This window comes from Solenopsis invicta, chromosome 3 (genome assembly GCF_016802725.1).
Source record: "Solenopsis invicta isolate M01_SB chromosome 3, UNIL_Sinv_3.0, whole genome shotgun sequence".
NCBI classification, from domain to species: domain Eukaryota; kingdom Metazoa; phylum Arthropoda; class Insecta; order Hymenoptera; family Formicidae; genus Solenopsis; species Solenopsis invicta.
In genome coordinates this window covers 32684990-32705318 of record NC_052666.1, presented here as the reverse complement: position 1 = coordinate 32705318, position 20329 = coordinate 32684990, and the positions used below count along the sequence as shown (strand labels likewise).

General features: G+C 37.5%; 2 protein-coding genes across 6 annotated transcripts; one reads left to right on the top strand and one right to left on the bottom strand.

Moving 5' to 3' along the window:
• Window positions 1-759: 759 nt before the first annotated feature.
• On the bottom strand, window positions 760-1572 carry LOC105204667 (cytochrome b-c1 complex subunit 8). Of its 3 annotated transcripts, none has more exons than XM_011173836.3 (3): window positions 1412-1572; window positions 1065-1230; window positions 760-985 (listed from the first exon to the last, which is right to left on the bottom strand). In XM_011173836.3, exons 2-3 carry the CDS (start codon window positions 1216-1218, stop codon window positions 891-893), a joined length of 249 nt encoding a protein of 82 aa, XP_011172138.1. In that variant the 5' UTR covers window positions 1219-1230; window positions 1412-1572; the 3' UTR covers window positions 760-890. The 3 variants fall into 3 exon arrangements, with proteins under 3 accessions (XP_011172138.1, XP_011172139.1, XP_039302626.1); XM_011173837.3 differs by having other exon boundaries at window positions 1416-1570; XM_039446692.1 differs by having other exon boundaries at window positions 1394-1412.
• A 541-nt stretch (window positions 1573-2113) lies between these two features.
• On the top strand, window positions 2114-19842 carry LOC105204666 (lysine-specific demethylase lid). Of its 3 annotated transcripts, none has more exons than XM_011173834.3 (18): window positions 2116-3289; window positions 8087-8303; window positions 8383-8543; window positions 8696-9064; window positions 9290-9568; window positions 9648-10140; window positions 10369-10496; window positions 10650-10844; window positions 12077-12531; window positions 12615-12876; window positions 12956-13784; window positions 13874-14082; window positions 14166-14390; window positions 14490-14571; window positions 14660-15063; window positions 15370-15496; window positions 15820-15962; window positions 16338-19842. In XM_011173834.3, exons 1-18 carry the CDS (start codon window positions 3068-3070, stop codon window positions 16383-16385), a joined length of 4848 nt encoding a protein of 1615 aa, XP_011172136.1. In that variant the 5' UTR covers window positions 2116-3067; the 3' UTR covers window positions 16386-19842. The 3 variants fall into 3 exon arrangements, with proteins under 3 accessions (XP_039302620.1, XP_011172136.1, XP_011172137.1); XM_011173835.3 differs by having other exon boundaries at window positions 16122-19842; XM_039446686.1 differs by lacking the exons at window positions 15820-15962; window positions 16338-19842 and having other exon boundaries at window positions 2114-3289; window positions 15353-15494.
• Window positions 19843-20329: the final 487 nt, after the last annotated feature.

The following is a 20329-nucleotide window of genomic DNA, read 5'->3' as shown; positions in this document are numbered from 1 at the left end:
CATTAAAATTAAGTTAAATTAAAAGTTGATTTTGAGAGCATAAAATTATTAAATTATAATGTTGTAATTTTGTAATTTTTTTAAGTTACATTACTCAAATAATAAAACAATTACAATATAAATCATCAAATAAATTTAATATTTTATTTGTAAGTTTATACGAAATAACAAAGAAATATTCTTTTTATATGGGATTGTATTCTTTTATAATTTTTCTTCTTTTATACAGATAAATAATTTTTAACTTTTTAACTAGTTATTACCCAACCTTGCTTTTACATCACAGATGCCCAACGTTCAATCCACTATGATCCCAAAATATTAAGTTTAACCTCCTAATAGTACATAAAATCCTTTGTGTATTAGACCAGGGGGTCGATTACAAATCATATAATCTAAAAATTACGAGCAAATGTGCTAGAACATTAATAATTTTATTGGTCACGCAATAGTGAATTTGTTCGTTTTGTAATATTTCCCAAGTTGTATGATTTGTAATCATCTTTCAGATCTGTCCAAAACCTGACTTGCGAGCTAAAGCATTTCCATCTTTCCATCATCTCATTAAAATAATACAACAAGTAAATGGAAAAGGATGAATGCTAAATCTATATTAAAGATATTAGTCTGGCTAGTGAATAATGATTAAAATTTGAAATACAGCTTCTCGGAAAAACTAGTTGGGCATTCATATATCTGTTTTATATATCTGCCTATGTTTTAAAAGAGGGAAGCGATGAGTTTACAAAGAAATTAAAAATCTTTTCAGTATACATATATTAATTTCTTAACAATAGTTTTATTTTTTTTTACTTCAGAGTTGAAGCTAAGATTAATTGCTATTTCACAGTAAAAACTAATTCATTAATCAGAAATTTATTCACCTATATTCACGTATCGTTTTCAAAATCCTTGGGATTTTTGCGAGAAAGAGCATGGTTCTTCTCTTTCGCCCAACTCACAAGCAAGTAGGAAAACATAAAGACTGCAACAAAAAGAATTGTACTGTTAAATGATAAAACAAATATAACTTTATGAAAAATGTAATTATTAAATACGCTTACAGGGTGCAACTCTGAATATGCTGCCTTGAATGCGACGAATGGTGTTGGGTACCCCTTCAGAGATCATTCCCGCAAAGGCTTTCTGCTCGTACGGACTGAGTCGGAAGAATACAACGCCATTGATTTTGGCAAGGTTTCCAAAATGTTTCCCCATGTTGCCAAAATCCTGAAAAATTCGTAATTGTTACAAGTATGACATAATGGAACATAACCAATCTCACGTAGTTGTATTGAATGCTCTTTAAATATTTTTCAATATTGAAATCAATGTTTAAATTTCAAAATTTTTAGTAAAACGTTAGATAATGTAAAAAATATGAAATTATTACGTAATTTTTCGTACTCACTCACAGCAATACGCAAAGCAAGTGTCGTGATATTTTACAGTTTTCTCTTTGGTGCCATCTGATGGTTAAATATGATACTACGCACATGATACTGCGCATGTCATTTTCAATAAAAAATTTGTTTTTAGAGAAGTTTGTTGTTCTGCTCAACTCTTCTCGCACAATTTGTCTTCTCTCTTTCTCTCTTCAACGAGAAAAAGAAGAAAAAATAAAATGCAAGAAGTTAAACATAACTACTGATTTACTAGCTTATTGTTAGCAACATTAATCCATCCTTGGGAAATTATCGATATTCTTACAAGACCAATATATCAATTGGAGTTTATTGCATTTTTAGAAAAAAAAAAAATTTTAATATTTCACAAATAAAGGCCGTTTTTGGTCACGTCGAATATCGCATTTCTTTTGTGAAAACAATTAAAGAAAAGACACATGTGCAACACGCGATACTCGCGTTGCGAGGATGGATACGAAACGACGTGCGAGAACGCATGGCATTTTCTTCGCATCTGTAACTCGATCATTGACGAAAGTCGAAAATGAAATTTGCCATCTTTCTTCAGCCATCCGTTACGAATCGCGACGCGTTGCGCACGCGTAAAATCATTGGTCATCCTAGCGAGGTATTCCCTCGCTACGCAAATGCGTGTTCTCTGCGAGAGCGTATACATACATACGTTGTATGTATAATATTACGTAATCGAGTCGCTGGTCGCTCTGGCGTTGCATCGAAGCGAAAAATAACGCATTCGCGGAGCTTCTTCGTCGCACTCGTGATTGCCGATGGTAGCAGGCAGCAGATGGCAGCAGTAGCTGGTCGAATGCTGCGCCTGCGCGCAATTCGGGCACGTCACGTGACCAGTTGCGCCTGCGTGACATCGCGGCAAGATGGCGAGCAGCCGCGAGCAGACGAGACGGATCGACGACGACGGAACTGACGGGGACGAGGACGAGGAGACGGGACACGGGACGTGATTCTACCCTACCACACGGCACACGCACACGCACATTGTTGTACGACTCGTAGCTTGTGGCTCGGAACGACTGAGGGCCTGAGTACGGAACGCCGATGGCGCTGTCGTCGAGTCATTATTCGAGCACAGCAGGCGGCGGCAGGGAGAGGAGAGTGTAACTCGGCTCGGAGAGGAGGTAATCAGTCGCGGTGGGTCGTGTGTGAAGCTTTGAGCAACGTCGATGCTGCATCCGCGTGATTCACGTCCGTGGCGCGTCGTTTCGTGTCGAGCAGCAACTGCAGCAGCAGCAGCAGCAACATCCAATGCAGGATACCCGTGCAGAAACATGATCGATCCAGAAACTCATGGTAGCGTGTTTCCGCGACTAATCCGGGTCGAGTAGCGACGAGTCGCACCCGGTGGTGCGCCTAGCCTCTAGGAGGGCTTCTGCTCGAATTTAAAGTGCTTGTTTGCGTGCGTGCGTGCTGGTGCGGGTGGGCGGGCGGGCGTGCGTACGTGCATGCGTGCATGCGTGCGCGCATGGAAACGTGCGTACGTGCGTGCCAGTCGGTCAACCAGCCAGCCAGAGCAGCCAAAGTAGCCAGCCAGCCAGTCAGCCAGCGTCTCAGGAGTGATAGTGTGGAGTGTGGACGCGGCGTGCCTCGGCGTGCCTCGACGTGCCTCGGCGTGCGATTCCCAAATCATGGGATCGAGGAGCAACGAGAGTCGCGGTTGCAACGGGAATCGTAGCGCCCAAGACATGGCCTGCCACGATCGCGTCGAGACGGACTTCGAGTTTACGGTGCCGCCGGAAGCTCCGGTGTTCGAACCGACCAACGAAGAGTTTCACGATCCCCTCGCTTACATCGCCAAGATACGGCCGATCGCCGAGAGGTCCGGCATCTGCAAGATCAAACCGCCACCCGTGAGTAGCGCAGCTCGCAAGCGGACGGTTGCGACTCGTGTGTTTTCTACGCGCGTCGGAGCGTACGTTGCCCTCCTCCTCCTAGTCCTAATCCTAGTCCTAGTCCTAGTCGTCGTCGTCGTCATCGTCATCGTCATCGTCATCGTCGCTGGAGTCGAGTCAATCCTATCCTATTCTTTCTTTCTTTCGAAAGAAATCTCAGGTCGTCTGAAAGAAAGGACACGAGACTAAAGTGTGCGACCTCGTTCATGTCACAACGACGCATTTTTTTTTAGGATAAGATCTCGTCGACGATTACGATAATGATGACGACGACGAGAAGAGGTGAAGAAAAATTTTAATGACACGATTCTTCTTCGCGCTCCACATAGACACTCGAGCACGCGAGCACGGATCGTGCGTATTCACTGTCTTTTTTTCACGGGGTCTCCATGTTTCTTCCATTTACCAAGTTTAGCAACCATGCGTGTCACGCGTTGCATTGGGATAACGCGAGAAGCGTGCGAGAAAGGAACGGAAAACTGGGAAAAGGAGTTTGCGATCCTTTCTTTTATTTCCCCGTTTCCCGTTCGACGTAACGCTACAATAGTATAACTACGTCATTAATGGATACTCTTTATGGATGCGTCGCGAGTCGCGAAAGTGACGTCGATGTCAATGACGATATTGAAAAAGAAATAATGAGGAGCGCGTCGACGCACGGGCGTCCCGATTAAATAAGGATCGGTTCGCATTAAATAACGATAAGTGCGATCGGTGCGATCGGTGCGATCGGTGCGACGACCAAACCACCAGACGACCGCCATGAAAAATGGCCGAGACAATAGGACATCTCGATGAGCAAAGGAATATCCCATGTCCGGGGAAAGGCGGAGAAGGCATTGAGTGGGGAGGGGGGGGGGAGGGGGGAAGGATAATCGCGAGACCGAGTCCGTTGCTTCGCTTCGCGGATTTCGCGATTCGAACTACGAGCGACAGGACGATAGAACGATATTCCTGTTCGCTTCGCTCGTATTCGACGAAGAAACATGCGCGCCTTACAGACTCCTCTCCTCGGAAGGGATTGTTCGAAAGGAAATTACCACGGACGGGACGGAGGGCATCGTCGGGTCGCGTTGGAGACGCTCAGCTACGCGTTGCAGTTCGCCGTGTGACATAATTTTTTTCCGCGCTGTCGTCACCTTTCACTCCGCACTCCGAGCGAGGGAGCGAGGGAGCGAGGAAGCTTTCGAGCGCAGAGCGCAGAGCGCAGGGCTCTCCCAGTGCAATTCGGATCTATTTGCCGACGCGAAACCTTCACCCGAGCCGAGCGGACTAGCGGAGATTGCGGAGAACCGCTCGGCTTCGCGCGATTCGTTGATCGCGACTATCGCGACTATCGCGAGTCGTCGAGGTTTGTGAACCACCATTAGAAACGATTTGCGCCACCATCTTGTTTCCGCGTGTAAACAGAAAAAACTCCGATGACGCCGGAAATTATGCCTTCTCTTTCCACGACCTGCGTGGGCGACGCGAATATCGGCAGATTTTGCTATTGATGTTTCGCGACCTTTTGGCGATCCGATCGACGCGGCGAGGACGCGATCGGCAACGCGTACCAACAGTCCTATTCCAAGCTTCTCTCGACAGAAATGTCAAACTACGAGCGTCTCGATCCAAGTACAAACTTTCTTTCCTAAAATGTACATACTTTTCCTTTCGATCGACTTTATCCTCTTTTACTTCCGACAGTTGCGCCACGCCACGTCGCGCCGCGCCTCGCATTGCGAGTTTTCAGCGACAAACGCATCGAGATAATGCTAATCTTTAATATCCGACCGTGAAGATCACGACCAATTTACAGGGAAATGTTCGCTGCCGCACGAAGGTAAAACGATAACGCCGTTACGTTCGCGATTACATTCGCGTCACTCTCCTCGCTCAGGTATGAACGTGTCGAAAGCGCCAAGGCGCCGCAAACCCTCGAGTAATTATTGATTTTTACCTACGCCGGCTAATCGATACTAAATAATTATTCCGACTATAGCCAATTGTTTATTCTCTTTCTTCCTCTCTCTCTCTCTCTCTCTCTCTCTCTCTCTCTCTCTCTCTCTTTCTGCTTAGAATTTCCAAGTTTCTATTTCTATTTGTTTTGCTCCATTTTAATACGATCAATTTACGAGAGATCCTATTATACATAATTTATAGCACGCTAGGCATTGGTTTTTTTCTTTTATTTAATTGTTTAACGTATCATATCAAAAGAAAACTTTGTTTATTGATTCTAATATGTGCATGAATTAGCGTAATATGAAAATTTCGTCGAATATATTAGTGAACAGTGTCAGCTATTTTTCGAGTAAATCTTTATCAGCAATAGCATTCTATATTAATAAAAGTTGATCGAGATGACAGAGTAAAATACATTAATCCTGCATTACGAGAAGTACAGTAAATCGAATTTTGTTTTGCCTTGCTTTTTAAACAGTTGATTAGTTTTAAAATATTCCGAACAAGTGTCTTATCCGAGATAAGTGTGTACAAGAAATGACGTAAATACGTGAAATCGATGTACTCTCGGGAACAAGATCCTATTTATCAAAGTGCCGATGTAAGTTACCGCAGGGGTAAGTTCCAAAATTTTACTCGTCGAATAGATTAACTTTAAGTATCCAATCAGGATCTTGAGATTTCTTCATCCTGATTGGTCACTTGAATAGAATTTTGGAACGCACCCCTGCAAGTTTACCTTGCAGTTACTTGGAAATTTCCAGAGCGTTAAGCCCTTTACACATAGAATTCCGTAGCGACGTAAAACGTAACCGTAAGGGAATAGACCAATCACAATTGAGTATGCATTTAGTCCGTAGTATCGAAAATTTCGTATGGTTGAAATTTTTATGGTTTGAAGGTGCGAGAAGAAGAGAAAAATAATAGAGACTATGGGAAAGTTTCCGGTCGCATCGGTTTATCACAAAAGTCTTTTATCCTACCAAAGAGTAGCAACAAAGAAACATTATTTTTGACGTTGCTCATAGAGTTTTCGGGTGAATGTACAATCGCGTCGTATCTAAATACTCGTACATTGTATAATTGTAATAGATAAAAATAATTATTTTCTTCTCTCTGTTCATTTTTACGAATATACTTATCTGTTATTCGTTTTACATTTAATCCTTTACGCGTTGCTCAGTCACACGCAGCTCCAAATTATCGAGCGAACAAACAAAAGTCAGCTAATCCAAATTAAAATGTTGTAAATTTTTCCACGTATCTGTCTATATTTCGTTTTCATAATATACTTCGCTATAATTCGCCCAATTGCTTTGTTGTCTCTTACGATTTGACAAAAGTAAACGATTTGTAATAAATTTTTCTACTCCGTATCGCGAAAAACAAGTGCGCGAGAATTTTCCCAAAATTTGCGCTCTGCTTAATTTTTGTCCAACCAATTTTGTCCAACCCCGATGCGTCGCGCACGATGGAAGAGCATGCACGGCAATACTCAACGATACTCTCGATGAGAAAATCTCTAACGCTTTCTAGAGAGCTGATATTTTCCCGAGAGTACGCCGCCATTACGGAAGTTGTGTGTCGTAGGAAGCGCACGACGTTACACACGGGCGTTGGACGCTCGTAAAACGATAGCTTGATTAACGGGCTTTACGATTACGAGCGTTTCGACGTTGTGTTAAATAAAAATTAAACTTCTCAACAATACCTTGTTACTTATCTAAGTCGCGCATACAACTTTACCGCGATATTACTAAATTCTTTGAATTAAGATCGATTTTTCTTTACAAAATTGCCCAAATGTTGCTCAATCAAACGTTATTCAGCAATTGTTCATTGAACAATTGCTGAATAACGTGATAAGATTTATAAAAATGTATTCATTAATTGGCGTTAAATATCGAATACTTTATATTCGCCTCATTTTTCGGGATTTTTTAAATCAAATATTCTTCGTACTCGTTGTCACGTAAGAAAATTTTCAGATTGTTTTGTTTGATTGTTTCATCACGTAATTTACACAGAATATGGTTTATATATAGATAGAATATCTATATGTTTAGAAATGTGATCGGACTATTACATTGTTACGCAGGTATATTACGCGATATTGATTAATCATACATATAAATATCTCATGAGAAAGAATCCAGATTTTGCTACATTAATCGAGTTATATGAAGACCTTCGAGTTCGCTATAAATAAAATATTAATAACAATGCGATTTTCATCTTGTAAATAAAAGATTATGTTTATATTTATATATTTACACATATTTATATAAATTAAAATTTCTTCAATTGTCATATTACATTCATAATATACTTGGATTTAAAGAGTTTGTCAAAGTCTAATGTATTGACGAGAGTAAACCTACACGTTGACATTTTCATTTCAAATTTAACCTGATGTATACATATGTGATACGTATCGAAGGAATTCAAGTTTGTTAAAAAACTCAATTATTCTCTTATCGTTGCTATTGAACGTTACATATTGGTTACAGCAAGGTGAGGGCCATGTATACCAGTTGCGTTTCTAGTTACAACCCGAAGTACTAGCTGATCTTCAAGTCCGTGAATAAATAATAACCATTGTCAATGTGACATACGTCTGACTATTAGTAGACTTAAATTTAGAATATTTTTCGGAGCTTAAACTTTATATATATAAATGAGAAAAGGTTGGAGACAGAGAGGAGGGGGGGGCGAGAATCTTCTCGTCATTCTTATCGAAATAAAATTTTCAAATCAATCTTTTTTTGAAAATATCTTATTTCAATAAAATGTTATCATTTGTTGCAGAACTGGCAGCCACCATTTGCCGTGGATGTGGACAAGTTTAAATTTGTTCCAAGAATACAAAGGTTGAATGAGTTAGAAGCCAAGACCAGGATAAAGCTTAATTTTTTAGATCAAATCGCTAAGTTCTGGGAGCTTCAAGGTTCCTCCTTGAAAATTCCGCTTGTAGAACGTAAAGCACTGGACTTGTATTCTTTACATAAAATAGTTACAGACGAAGGTAAGTTCTTTTTATTTTATCTATTTAATTTTTTGCACATTTTTTATTTATGATTTTAATTTCTATGCGTCATTTACAGGTGGCATAGAAACTGTGACTAAGGAGCGAAGATGGGCAAAAATTGCCAATAAACTTGGTTACCCATCTGGACGAAGCGTAGGCAGCATATTAAAAAATCACTACGAGAGAATTTTATATCCCTTTGATGTTTTCAAGCAAGGAAAGATATTGTCAGATATTGTAAGTCAATTTTTGGTTTACAAGAAATTATTTATTACGATGTCAATTTGACATTCTCATAAAATTAATTACAATCGATTTAAACTATTAATAATAATTACACGATAATTTTTTGTAATTACTTACAAACTAATGTTTTGTTTTATATATAGAAAATTGAACCGGAATCGGACGCAAATGAAAAGAGGGATCGCGATTATAAGCCACATGGCATAATATCTCGACAGCAAATTAAACCGCCGAATGAAAAATTTTCGCGACGATCTAAGCGTTTTTCCGGACAAGACGAGAAGCAAGATGTATCGATTAAGCAAGAAGACTGCAAGGAGGAATGCGACTCGGATAATGAGTGCAAAGATAAAATTAAGAGTAGACACATCAGTTGCGATACGGATAAGAGCAAAGAACTTAAAAAGTTACAATTTTACGGACCCGGCCCGAAAATGGCAGGTTTTAATACCAAAGAGGGAAAGAAATCTAACAAAACGCGTGGCTTGAAGCTCGTTTATGAGTTTGATCCTGTAAGTGTAATTTGACGGTCTATTTATATTAGAATACTTTATAGTAAAAAATTAATGTATAATTTTCAATAACTGTATGATAATTTAATTGTATTATCTTTTCTTTCCTCTTCGTTTTAGTTGGCAAAATATATTTGTCACAATTGCGGAAGAAGCGACAATGAAGAAAATATGATGAAATATGACAAATTTAATTGTATTATCTTTCTTTCTTTTTTGTTTTAGTTGGCAAAGTATATTTGTCATAATTGCGGAAGAGGCGACAATGAAGAAAACATGCTGTTGTGCGACGGATGTGACGACAGTTACCACACATTTTGCCTTATGCCGCCATTAACGGAAATACCAAAGGGCGACTGGCGATGCCCCAAGTGCGTCGCTGAAGAAGTCTCGAAACCGATGGAGGCCTTCGGCTTCGAACAAGCGCAGAGAGAATACACCCTGCAACAATTCGGAGAAATGGCCGATCAATTCAAGAGCGACTACTTTAATATGCCTGTGCATGTGAGTCATTTGACTATTGCTAAAAAACATAAATATGTAGTTTTTTGTCTTTGTATTTAATAAATTTTTATCTCTGTAGATGGTTCCAACGTCACTAGTGGAAAAGGAGTTCTGGCGAATAGTCTCGTCCATTGACGAAGACGTGACTGTTGAATACGGCGCCGATTTACACACGATGGATCATGGTTCCGGATTTCCTACCAAGACTAGCGTTAATTTGTTCACTTGCGATCAAGAGTATGCCGAATCTTCATGGAATTTAAATAATCTGCCGGTTTTACGTGGAAGCATTCTAGGCCACATTAATGCTGATATTAGTGGCATGAAAGTTCCTTGGATGTACGTCGGCATGTGCTTTGCGACATTCTGTTGGCACAACGAAGATCATTGGAGCTATTCCATTAATTATTTGCATTGGGGCGAACCAAAGACATGGTATGGTGTACCGGGTTCTCAGGCGGAACGTTTCGAAAAATCTATGAAATCCGCTGCGCCGGAGCTGTTTCACAGCCAGCCTGATCTATTGCATCAACTTGTTACCATTATGAATCCGAACATCTTGACAAGTGAAGGTTCGTTCGAGATTTCAACAACTTTAACAAAAATAAACAAAAACGTTTTGCATAAAATTAAAATTATAATAAATTTATAAAAATGTATTTTAGTTAAAAAGAGAAAATCAGGAAAAATTTTAATTTATTTCTACAATTCTCAGATAATTTTTTATTTATTTAACTTGTAGTTGCAAGCTCTTATTTTAAATAAAATTTATGATTGATATAATTTCGTAATTGCAACAGGAGTACCAGTATTTAGAACAGATCAACACGCCGGTGAATTTGTCGTAACATTTCCGAGAGCGTATCACGCAGGCTTTAATCAAGGTTACAATTTTGCAGAAGCTGTTAATTTTGCACCTGCGGATTGGGTATGTAAATTATATAAGTACACTTGAGTTTAGATCCGAATAAAGCGATTGATCCAAATACATGCAATTGCAGATATTAAAACAATTCAAATTAACGTATACTCGATTGTATAAAGATTATATAAGTTTATGCTAAATTGTTTTTTTTATTAGCTTAAGATTGGACGAGATTGCATCACGCATTATTCCAATTTACGAAGATTCTGTGTTTTTTCTCACGACGAGCTGGTTTGTAAAATGTCATTGGATCCAGATTCGTTAGATATCGGAGTCGCAACCGCCACGTATCACGACATGTTGCAAATGGTAGAAGATGAGAAAAAATTGCGAAAAAACTTATTAGAATGGGTAAGTTTTATATATTTTATTATATAAAAATATTTCAATATTTAATGTATTTTAGATTCCTAAATACGAAAAACTTTAAGTATTTTATGGCACAATCTTTTAATGAGAATTTAATAAGAGATTATTAGTTAATTATTATTTCTAATTATCTCTATTATAATTACATCAATATTTTTTTATATCAATGTTGTTTTACAATATAAACCTAGTTTTGTTTCAATTTTTTAATTGTTGCTATAATGCGGTTTTTTTTCATTTATTGATAGTCTGAACATGGAATATTTGAAAATTAAGATTAGAAAAAAATGTTCCATATTCATACTTTATGTTCAATGTTGAATATAGCATTTGATTTTATTATATATATAAAATTTGTTTTTTTGCATCGATAATGAAAGAACGTGATAAAAAAATTTCACATATAAATACAATCTTGTTTCGAACGGAAGAGTTGTAACGTGTAAACTCTGGCAATACTTTTGCTACGAAAGGTCAATATATTTAGGCCAAGTAGTACATTACGTGCCAACGGCGCGCGGTCGGCGCGGCGCGGCGCGGCGCGCTTGCAACTGACGCACACGCGCGCGCACGCGCATGTACACGACACGACACATACGCACACGCGGGCCGCGCGGCAAAATTCGTACATATACGCATCCGTGGATCGGCAACCATTCGAAGTTCGTAACTGGCAGGATCTAGGATCCGTCCACCTTACAAACGTAATTAATTTCGCCACGTATTTTTATTATTGCCGATCCCATCGAACCTGCTGTTATCGTAGTTGCGTTCTCGTGGTCGTGGCTGTCGGCCTTGACTAGCCGATGCTTATTCGCTGCGTCTTCGTTCTAGTTATGTAACTTGCATATAGGTGAGTAGAAAGGTTATGTTTTCAAAGGCTTGTGCCATGATGCCAAACGCGCAGCTTGGTTTCCTCGCGGCTGTTTCGTATAATTTGTCTAGAAGCGCTTATCCATGCGCCTGATCCTTGAGCCGGAGCGTTACGTTGATCGCGTGATCACGCATAATCCCGCCATACGCGTTGATGTGCGTTGCAGTCGTCCTCCGCAGATGGATACGTGTGCGTCAGTGAAATAATATACTCTCAAGTCGATATTATTTCTCCTAACACGATATTTGCACATTAAATATTTCATTGAAAACACACTTTTCTAAGACATAACGAGATAGATTTACTCTATTTGTGAATTTGAACTACTTGTTCTGCTCAGGGTGTAACAGAGGCGGAACGTGAAGCTTTTGAGCTTCTACCAGATGACGAGAGACAGTGCGAAGCATGCAAGACTACCTGTTTTCTGAGTGCAGTTACATGTTCGTGCCACAGCTTGCAGTTAGTTTGTTTGAGACACTTTGCTGATTTATGCTCTTGCCCACCAGAGAAGCATACATTGCGTTATCGATATACATTGGACGAGCTACCGATCATGCTGCAAAAGTTAAAACTGAAAGCTGAGTCGTTCGACTCGTGGGTGACCAAAGTGAAGGAAGCAATGGATCCTAAGAATGACAAAATTGAATTAAACGAGTTGAAAGATCTTCTAAATGAAGCTGAGAACAAGAAATTTCCGGAAAGTGAATTACTGACCGCTCTAACGACCGCTGTCCAAGATGCTGAGAAATGTGCAAGCGTTGCGCAACAGCTATTAAACAATAAACAACGTACGAGGTTAGTAAATAAGATTTCAATATGCCATATGTGATTTACATAATTTTATTTGTTTTTATATAATTTTTCTTATTTGTATATAGGACTAGGCATACAATTGATACCAAGTATAAACTCACTGTGGAAGAATTAACACTTTTTTATAAGGAAATAACTAATCTGTGCTGTGAGCTTAAGGAATCGGATGGTGTAAAATTTATACTCGATCAAGTAGTACAATTTCAAAAGGATGCAGTAGAACTCGAGTCCAAAGACGAAGACTGTGACGTAGAGAAATTGGAAAAATGCATTGACTTTGGTGACTCTATCTGCATAGAATTGCCTCAACTAGTACGATTGAAACAAGTACGTAACTATACAAAAACCATTTGTACGCTTGTTTTTTGAGTTAGATTTTTTAAAAATAAAAAATTTTATTTTGCAGAAACTGGCACAAATCCAGTGGTTAGAAGAAGTAAAATCTCTTCAAGAAGACCCAAAGTCTGTTAGTCGCGAAGAAGTGGCCAAGCTAATCGAGAAAGGTATGACGATACCACCTCATGTCAGTATCGAAAATACATTGTCAGAATTGCACGCGTTAACGAAGGCGATCGATAAATGGGAAGAGAAGGCCAAGGTGTTTCTTAATACCAAAAATAGACGAATGATCACGGATGTGGAGGAGTTTATTCGTGAGGCAGATGAGGTTGAGGCATATTTGCCAAGTTTGGATACTCTTCAAGATATACTTAATAAAGCGAAGAACTGGACAAAACTGGTCGACGATATACGAGCAAGAGAGAATTTTCCATATTACGATACTTTGGACGATTTATTAAAGAAAGGAAGAAATATCCCTTTGCATCTAAACGACCTTCCAACGTTGGAGTCTACTCTCTCGCAGGCGAAAGCTTGGAAAGAAAGAACCGCGAGAACATTCCTGAAAAAAAATTCGCATTATACGTTGATGGAAGCTCTGTCACCGCGAATTGGCGTCGGAGTACAGGCAATGAAAACTAAGAAGAACAAGGGTGACGAAGCCGTAGGTGCTATTTGTGTCTGTGATACAAAATTGGACGATTCCAGCAACTCTGCAAACGTGGTAGCTGCCTTCAAACTAGCAGAACAGCGCGAAATGGAGGCGATGAGAAGCTTGAGAGAAAGAAATTTAATGAAGATGAAAGCGGAAGCAGAAGATTCCAAGTATTGCGTTTGCCGGCGACCGAGATACGGTATTATGCTCCAATGCGAGCTTTGCAAGGATTGGTTTCACAGTAAGTATAGTATATTTAAATAAAAAATATAGCTATTATTGTTTAATTATATATGAATTTTACAGCATAATTATATATTTATTTTACAGCGAACTGTGTGCCTTTGTCTAAAACACCATACAAAGGTAAACCACCAGCACCCAAGGACATGAAGTTTTTGTGTCCATGCTGTCTACGTTCTCGACGACCTCGTCTGGAAACTATACTGGCTCTCTTAGTGAGCCTTCAAAAAATTCCGATCCGATTGCCGGAAGGAGAAGCGTTGCAATGTCTAACGGAACGCGCGATGAATTGGCAGGTAAGTATTCTTATCAAAGATGATGTTCTCATATTATTTAAGTAAACGATGTCTTTAGTAAACGCTAAATATATGTTAATTAGGATCGAGCGAGGAAAGCGTTAATTACCGACGAGGTGTCATCGATATTGACTAAGCTTTCTGTAATGTCGCAAAAGTTAGTTGAAGCTGCGGCAAGGGAGAAGACGGAAAAAATTATCAGCAGCGAGTTAAAAAAGGCTGCGAATAATCCTGAACTGCATCAAAGAGTGCAGGCTATAGCGCCCCTCAGCGGAGTGCATTCAGACGATAGCACGCCTAGTACTGCTGTGAGTATTGATTGCGATACGAATTATAATAAATTTGTTAATTATTAATGATTTTTATTTGTAAGTAAAATATATATAAATATTTTTAAAATATTTCAGGATGACGATGACGACATCGTTACCCTGGATGACGAACCAACATGTAGTACTTTTAATAGTAACGAGCACGCATATTCCTATAGTGAGTTTTCCAAATTGCGATAAAAATATATCTGATATATTTGCAATAGCTGATTAAAAAATAATTGTATTTTATATTATTATTTTAGTATCGAAAATTCGACGAAAAACTCAATCGAGTGACAGTGAGTCATTTGGCATGTTATCTTCAAGCACGAGGTCACGTTTAGAGGAACTTATGATGGAAGGCGACCTATTAGAAGTCGCGTTGGACGAAACTCAGCACATTTGGCGCATATTGAGTCATATGAATAATTATAATACCATGCGAAAATACAAGTCGCTCGAAGAAGTCCAAGCGAATATTAATCAGGAGGTGAAGAAACGAGGTAGGAAGAGAAAATCGGAGGAGTTCGAATTACTTAAGAAAGTCGGACGACAAAAAGTTGAAGAGAAAAACGTGGTTAAACGCAGCAAGAGCAGTGGTGGTCCTGTCACTAAAGAAAAAAGGCAGAGCAGTTCACCGGTTCCCGTAAAGCGTGGACCTCGAAAGGTACTTGATTCTTCAATAATAATGTGTGTCTCGAATGAAATCTTTCATATTAATAAAAAATATTAATATTGTTAGAAATTAATAATTTTCTATGATAAATTTGCATTTTACGTAATACTCTTAAATATTCATACTGACAGATCTCTTGTACAACGAGTACAACAGATAAGTCTGTTTTCTGAACAATAAGTCGATGATTCATAGGAAGTTTAAATTCGAGACATTTCTAATGACTCTTATGTCACTCGACAATTCATAGATTCGCGAACATCGAACAGCTCAATTTCAGTTAAATATGAATTGCAGATGAAACGCAAGAGCGAGGGCGAGGAAGGCCCTAGGAAGCGAGGCGGCAATCGCACGAAGAAGACCAAGCAAGAAAGTTCGGACGAAGAGGATGATTGCGCGGCAGTTAACTGCCTACGGCCTAGTGGTAAGGACATTGTCTACAGTACATTCGCAACGTGGTTTTAATCGTGGATATCTTCTAAGCGTAGCTTATAAATATGTTCTCCATATATAATGATTATATGTCGCAATATATACAATGGATAATGTCAGTAATAAACATCATATTGCCAATGATCGTGTACATAAATTTTTTAATCATAAAGTATGTATCAAATATGTTATACGAGTTATTTTTCTGTATATGATTTGATTTGAGATTATTTTGATTATACCCACATTTGTTTCTTAAATTACATTTTTATTTTGTCTATATTTCAACACGTATTTATTTTATTTGTTATTTAGGTAAAGAAGTTGATTGGGTTCAGTGTGACGGTGGCTGCGAAGGTTGGTTCCATATGCATTGTGTCGGATTGGATCGCACAGAAATTGCGGAGGAAGATGATTATATTTGTAGCAACTGTAAAGAAGCCGATCAAAATGCATCGGTAAGGAACAAAGTGTTCGGAAAAACATAATGTATACCGCGTACTGTTTTTTTCTCATTTTTTTTAATTTTGTAAAATTCACAAGGTTATGTACATTATCGAATTGTGTGTATTATTATCGTGTATATTATCGGTCACATTTTACATTTTATTTTATAGGTATAAATATGCATGTCAGCGAATACATGTAAACGTCCCACATCGTGAAATTTAACTCGACAAGATTTCACTTTTTCGTTTTTTGTTACATTATTTTGTTACATTCAATTATAGTTTTAGAGGCAGTCTTTCTTTTTGTGTTAAACGTTATAGTCGAGATATGCGCCAGATCCGGCTGAATTATTAGGTCTGGATGCACTTCTTTCACTTTCTCAGTCTCAGGAGTACCATGGCAGCACCACCGACACGGAAGCGGGTGTCTAGGAAAACGACATTCCTCGTCCTAGGATTCACTAGCCCACTTCGTGTCGTCTGTTAGCTCTGCACAAGGCTCCGGAGCGTTTGCGATAATAGCGACTCTCGATGCAAAGTTAACATTAATAATTATTTCTCACCCAACTATTGCAGATCGTTTGCATTATCAAGTATAGTTTACGAGTTAGCGAGTGAGCGCAACTTAAGATGCAAAGTATTATAGCATAGTCGAGTTACGATACAGCGATCATACATGGTGAATATTTTCTATCAATTGCGTTTTTCATTTGCGAAGATTATGTCTTTAGATGCTAATAGCATCGCTAGTCAATCATCGATCTGCATTTATACATCGATCTATAAAATTTACAAGTAGGAACGACGCTACACAATGCAAGACATCAGAAAATTATTTTGTGCTTCTATACACGCATGTACGCGTGTTTCGGAATTCAGTTGTACGAAAATACGAATGCCTATTTTACTTTATGCACGACTGTGAAAAATATTCGTTTATGTTTCCGATGTTTCCGTGTGTATATCTGATTGTTCTCTTTACGAAAAATTATTCATTTCATTTCATACCGACAGACAAGTGGACGAATCACGGATGAACCGTGATGGACGCCTTTAATAGTAATAAATTCGTTCATGGAGAAGAATGTCGATTTTTTAAATGTTATATTCGCACATTTCACTGTGGATGATACGAAATAATTTCTACACGAGATAATTAACGATCTGCGACCACAAGATTGCATCATTTGTAGCAATCTTAATAACACGGTCTATAATACGCGTATTACCTTAATGTTGGTATACCCTGAAATAAGGATATATTACAAGCCGATTAACCCGAACGATGAGTGATACACTATGAGAACATAGTGGTGATTTATCGCAACCAATCGTTTCCGAAATATAGTGTTGCGTGTTACGATGGCCAAGTGTCCATCGATCTTTTGTATCGGCTTTTAAAATGTTTACTGGGCGCACAAAGCGATAAGCGAGGATTTCCTTTGCGCCGATCGTATGTACAGAATAGACTGAGAGATGTGTGTATTATGATTAGATTATACATAAGATTTTAGAATATATCAGAATATAGAATAAATATAAGCTATAGTTTGTATAAAATAAAAGGAAACGATTGAGACAAGCAGATAAATTAGCATATCTATACTCTGCCTTCCCGAAATAGTAATCTGTAAATATTCGCTGTTTTTGCACCAGAGGCTATACAACTCTATTGCGTTTTATGTTTACACTTCTTGTAATTCTACGATTTTCTCTATCATTTATATCTGTTCTTCATCTTTGTTTAGTTCTTAGAAAAGGGAATGTTTTCCCAAATTCCTAATTTAATTACAGTAGCTGCGTTTTATTATGTTCCTTTTTTTAAAACTTAAATTCATGAAAAATGACTTTTTCTCTATCTTATTTTTTATACTATCATTTATTGTATAAAAATAACGATTTAACGATATTGCATCGTCTTTTAAGTCCTTTTATATAATTGTCAAAGTTACGTATGTTATTGGATTATATTAAGTGCAACAGTTATATGAATTATATTGCATAACATGGTAAGATAATTAGTTTTACTTTAAAAAAAAAGAGTATACAATCAAATAATATTAAGAAAATACGTTATTAGATTACAAGATTTATTAGAGAAGCATTTTATGAAGAATGTTGATTTTTGCGACAAGCCATGTTGTGACTTTCCACCAAGAATGGTATTATACCTAGAACGTCTCGTTAAATTAAAATTGAATACTATAAGCCATTTGATTCTGACATGAATTAAAAATTTATGCTTGATACTAATTTAACTATTATTTCAAAGGTTTGTATTATTTGACTTTACGTAAAAGTCCATCCAATGCGAAATATACGCGGAACGCAGAGTGTTTTGTATAGAAAAAGAACTTTTATCTTAGGCTAAATCACAAATAACTCGTGAATGAATCCAAGGGAAAGAATTTTGTAGAATTATTGAAAAATTTAAAGAATTTTTTGTTTTGTAGTGAAAATCTGGAAAACTTAAATCAACGATAGCACAGTGTGTTTTAAATAGTTGTATACTTGTCGGACAAATCTTAACGTTTGATGAACGAGCTTTGCTAATGTGAATACGGAAGATTTTATTCTATCGTTAATTATAGGGAGATAAGAGAGATGTCGAAGAATTCGATTTTAATAGAATTTATTGTAACACAAATATTGACTCTACTGATAAAATCTAACCACTTGTACATTGTCAGCAATGAGTATGCTACATTTTATTTAAAACAGGCTGTGAAACAAAGAATTGATGGGACGTGTACACATATATTTTTGTATAAATTAATAAGACCCAATAATCAATCATTTCGATTGATGTTGAACGTGACGCAAGTAACACACAGTGGATTTTTAATAGCATTTTCAAAAATGCTAACATTAACTCTAATGTTTATGATATTTCGATATTCTTGTTATTTTATTTTATTTTTTTTTTGTGTAATATGAATCGATTCTGTTTTAATACTGAAAGCGGGATGCAAGATATGTAAAATATATTGTGTCCGACGGTTACTTATATTTATTCAGCATGCATTAACAATGCGTTATTACGCAAATGGAACGGAAAATCGGTATCGCCTTACGTGTTCTAGCTAAACAACTGTACGTTCGCATCGTAAAATATTTGTATCATTTCGAATGATTAATTACTCGTTAGATATCTAAGGCAAGTGCCTACGTACGTTTCCGATATTCTGTTACGTGCATCAACTCGTTGCACGCAAACATCTCGACAACATCATTCTCACCGTAATATGAGATAGTCGTGCAAATGTATTAAAATTATCGTAAATTGCTCGTGATTATTTAGTCCATTCAATCATGACAACGTGAATGTTACATTTTTAGGCAGCTAGTTTTATAATCACATTCTGTCTTTATATGCACATACAGATACACACAACGAAATTTTTTTTTAATGATGGATGTTATATGTTTGGAGAATACTCGCGAGCAGTTTTTTTAGACAATAGACATTTTCACAAATTAGAATTTTTGTCACTGGGATGTATGATTTTTCATATTTAGCATAGTCTTTTTTTTTTTCCAATATAGATTATTATGATTAAAACTGCGGTCTTCTCCGCCAAGTAAATATTGCGAATGCGATTCTGATATTCTGTTATGTTCTCAAGCTTCTACAAGTTTACCGTAATTGATCTTGAAATCTCTCGACTAATGCGTCATTTATTCGCCGTCGAAGAATTGTATATAAAGCGAATTTCTGTAATTTCTGACCGAAAGCTAACTTAATGTGTATAGCGATAAAGATATATCACTTTGCAATAGGACCTTATTTGAGACGGAGTCTCGCTCTTTTCGATAAGAAGGCGATTTACTTCTTGTTGCATATATTATCGTAGATGTATCTATGAATAAATCACTTGACGTCAAAGAAGCCGTTATCTAATTCTCGACAGTATTTGATACTTTTCGGTTTGATGCTGATGATGTTATCCGATTAGATTCTCGATACTGTTTCACATTTACTCTTAATATCCGATGTCTTTGTTACATCTTATCTTAATGTTTTCGATATTGTACTTTTAATCGTCGTAAAATGAAGAACTTGATTTAATTTTTTTTTATTTTCTAAATTTATATTAATAGTTACAGTTTTGCACATATAAAATCTAGCAAAAATAAGTTTATTATTTACTTTTTCACAATTTTATTATATTTTACATTATTATTCTAACACCGACTGTTGATGGAAAAACTTGAAAAATGATCTCGCGAGATGAAATCTGTGGGGAATCTAGAACGGTTTATATCTTCGTCCCCCGCAAGGTACATTATTTAAAAGGGGTCGATGTCCGTAGAAGTATATTCAACGTGGTGGGAGAGATAGAATGTCAATAAAGAGACAAGGAACATGAAAAGAC